Genomic DNA, 3441 nt, shown 5'->3' on the forward strand with positions numbered 1-3441 from the left:
CTTATCCGCCTCTGCCTTCCTAATATTGGCTATGAGGACCTCCGTACATAAGATAAACAAATACGGTGACAGCGGATCCCCCTGTCTCAAACCCCTCTCTGGGACTATTAATCCATTTGGTTGACCATTAAGAAGAACTCTATACTCTATACCCTATCATACGCCTTACTCATATCCGTTTTAATGGCCATAAACTTCCCTTTACATGAATTATTTGTCCTCGAACCATGAAACATCTCCTGAGCAATCAAGATATTGTCCGAGATCAACCGACCTGGAACAAAAGCTGATTGCGTTTCCGAGATTAGACTAGGTAACAGCGTCTTAAGACGTTGACACAAAACTTTGGAGAGAACCTTATATCCCACATTTCACAAGCTAATGGGGCGCATCTCCGCCATCCGTGTCGGTTAGGCCACCTTAGAAATAAGGCAAATATGCGTCCTATTTATTGATGTTGTTCATTTTTAAAACCAATATTTGCATTCGGAAGTAATATTCCCGATGTGAAGTTGTTCGTTTGTGATTTTTTATAGAAAAAAACTCTCAATACAATCATATATATAAATTTGCATGTTTTTAAGCTTAATTTTTTTTTCTTACGATCAAATTAATTAATTTTACAGTAAATTAGCTAAAACATAATTTATATCCAATAAATAAAATTATATTTGGAGATAAAATCGACATTGATGAATTTGGCGATCCAAAGCCTAGACCTAGTAACTCTCTATACCCATACCCTTCAAGTGCGAACATAATGATGGATACATGTCGTTGACAATGGAATCTTAGAAAGATCGGAACCTTTACAAGTTGCAGAAAAAAAAATAGAAACAATAAAATGATTTATAATTTTCTTAGATATTTTTATATATCCAAAAACAAAAACAAGAAATGTACTCACCAGAAGAGTGTTTTTTCTCTTTCTTCTACACATATGACATATCTATAAGTCCTATAAAAACATATTTATCTATCTCTCTATATATTATATAGTTATACACAAAGATTGATGGTAACAAGACCATTGGATTGCTATCTCCAGTTCTTCTGGTTTAAATATCAGAAAACAAGATAATGTGAAAGCTGGACTTTTCTTTTTTCCCCCAAGAATATTTCCTAATACTGAAACCCAAGGCTAGATGTGTTGTAGAGACTCTGTGACTGAGATTCCCAGCTTGCAGATGGCTGAAACACAGAGACAAGACAGGATTACTTCCTAGACAAGGAACAAGAACTCAGAATTATCAGACAAGTTTTTTAGTTTCAAGTATAGTTGTGCTTACAGCTTCAATAGATGTCGTTTGGTTCGGGTTTATTGCAGATAAATCTAGAGAGCCTTGATGGTCTAACGGAAACAATGGCACATCAACCATTATGGAGTGCTTTGATGAACCAACAACATTTGTAAAGTAAGCCTGAAACTGAAATTACATTTATGATGATAAGTTCTTGAGTAATATAGCAATTTGAGCTTAAGGGTCTAGAGAGTGTGTCTTTACCTGCTTAACAGATACGTCTTCCACGGCAAGCTCGAGATCTGGGTTCAAGACAGCGAGTTTCATCGACAAGAACTGCACAATTTGCCCTTGAAGAATTAGAATTGTTCTCTTTGGTTAGTAGTGAAATAAAGTAACAGAGAAATCATGGTTTTATTACTTACCTCGACTTGTCTTTGAAGACATTGAACATAATTGATGATCTCATCAAGCATACCAGCTTTTCCAGTGACCTTGTTGCATCCAGGCACAATATCTTGCAGATATTTCATCTTCTTACTGATTTTTTCTCTTCTTGCCTGCAAATCCAAATCCAATCAGAAACCCTAGATATATCTTTCTTCTTGTAACACAAGAAACTTCTCTGAAACACTTTTTCTTACCCTTTCTGCCAAGCTGTGTCTGTCAGTGGCTTGCCCTCGTCGAGCTCTCACGTGTATATAATCTAATTTCGGAATTTCTGAAACTCCCTTCAATGTCTCCTTTGAAGTCTCTGAAGATGCTTCTCTGTTTCTCATGTTTGATTTTCCTTTCATGCTTGACTCTGTATCAGCCTCTACTTTAATCTTCTTCTCTGTGTTTTCCTCTTCCCTTGTCTTAACCTGAGACATTATTAAAAAGATATATTAAAACCTATGTCTCAAAACATAACTTTGATTACCCAAAATTTGATCTTACAAACCTCTTGTTTTCTCTTGTTCTTCAAGGAAATGGGTCTGTCTTCTTTAGTGCCATTCTTCAACAATACTTCCATTGTATCCACTGGTTCCATCTGGCAGCTACTTGTTCTTGAAATGCAGCCATCCATAGCTTCATGTTGAGGACCATAACCCATGTTATAGTTTGGTCCAAAACCAGATCCAATCATTTGAAATTGGCTGAAACTACCCTGTAACAACTCATCATTGTTGCTTCCATGGAACTGAAGTATCTGATGAAGAAGTTCAGGTGAATTATTACTGCTCTGTGACACAACTTGTTGTAGTTGTTGTTGTTGCTGTTGCACCCATTTAAGCCTTTCAAGTACAGACATGTCCATGGAGTTCAAGGACAAGCTTTCTTGAGAGACAAGACCTTCCAACATATTGTTTCTCAGAAATAATATTTCAACTTCTATTTATATATATGATCTTTTAAAGTGAGACCAAAAGTACAAACAGAATAGAGAAGGGGAAGAGAAAAGATGTGTTTTTTTTGGTGAGTTTAAAAGCAAAAGAGGATTTGCTATAGATGTATGAAGAAGAAGAGATTTAGGTTATGTATAATTGTTGCTTTGAGTGATTGCTTAGAAAAGATGAAAGAGGTGGGAGAAACTAATCCATTGATATCATTCTTCTTAGCTTTAAATAGAAAACAACATTGACCCACACACATAAGGTCCCCTACTTCTTATGTTTTCTATTTTCCTTTTAAATTTTATAAATGATATTTTTTGGTATCATATATGTTATCTCTTAGCTCTAGAAATAAATAATTACCAATACAAAAAGGGTACCACACGTTTTTTATACGCCACAACTTTTTTATACGTACCCTTGAAACATATGTAGCAATCACAATAGTTTTGTTTTTCTTATCTAGAAAGTCTAACATAAAAATAGTAACGGATTTGGAGACCTAATGCTGCAAAATGAAATCCGTGTAGCAAATATATGATAATATTACGAAAATGGTCGAAATGTAGTAGATATGTGATCATCACAAAGGACAGTTAGATAGCTTAAACGTTAGCGTTGGTGGATAAATTGGGTCCAGCGAGCGTTTGAGACACTTGACTATGACTACGAGAAAAAATAGAGGCTCAAGAACAAATTGCATAAAAAATAGTAGTAAAGATTCGGTATCTAAGGGAGAGAGGGACATAAATTGATAAAAGTAAAGGTTGGGAGCAAAGAAGGTGAGAGGAGCAAGGAGTGGGGTCTAAGTAACATAACCCACA

At 35.4% G+C, this 3441-nt stretch overlaps 1 protein-coding gene across 2 annotated transcripts; it reads right to left on the minus strand.

Moving 5' to 3' along the window:
* On the minus strand, positions 748 to 2831 carry LOC104700369 (transcription factor HBI1). Of its 2 annotated transcripts, none has more exons than XM_010415894.2 (6): positions 2185 to 2831; positions 1886 to 2104; positions 1667 to 1801; positions 1506 to 1577; positions 1290 to 1421; positions 748 to 1191 (listed from the first exon to the last, which is right to left on the minus strand). In XM_010415894.2, exons 1-6 carry the CDS (start codon positions 2584 to 2586, stop codon positions 1123 to 1125), a joined length of 1029 nt encoding a protein of 342 aa, XP_010414196.1. In that variant the 5' UTR covers positions 2587 to 2831; the 3' UTR covers positions 748 to 1122. The 2 variants fall into 2 exon arrangements, with proteins under 2 accessions (XP_010414196.1, XP_010414188.1); XM_010415886.2 differs by having other exon boundaries at positions 1290 to 1427.

The sequence above is a fragment of the Camelina sativa genome, chromosome 1, assembly GCF_000633955.1.
Source record: "Camelina sativa cultivar DH55 chromosome 1, Cs, whole genome shotgun sequence".
Lineage (NCBI taxonomy): Eukaryota > Viridiplantae > Streptophyta > Magnoliopsida > Brassicales > Brassicaceae > Camelina > Camelina sativa.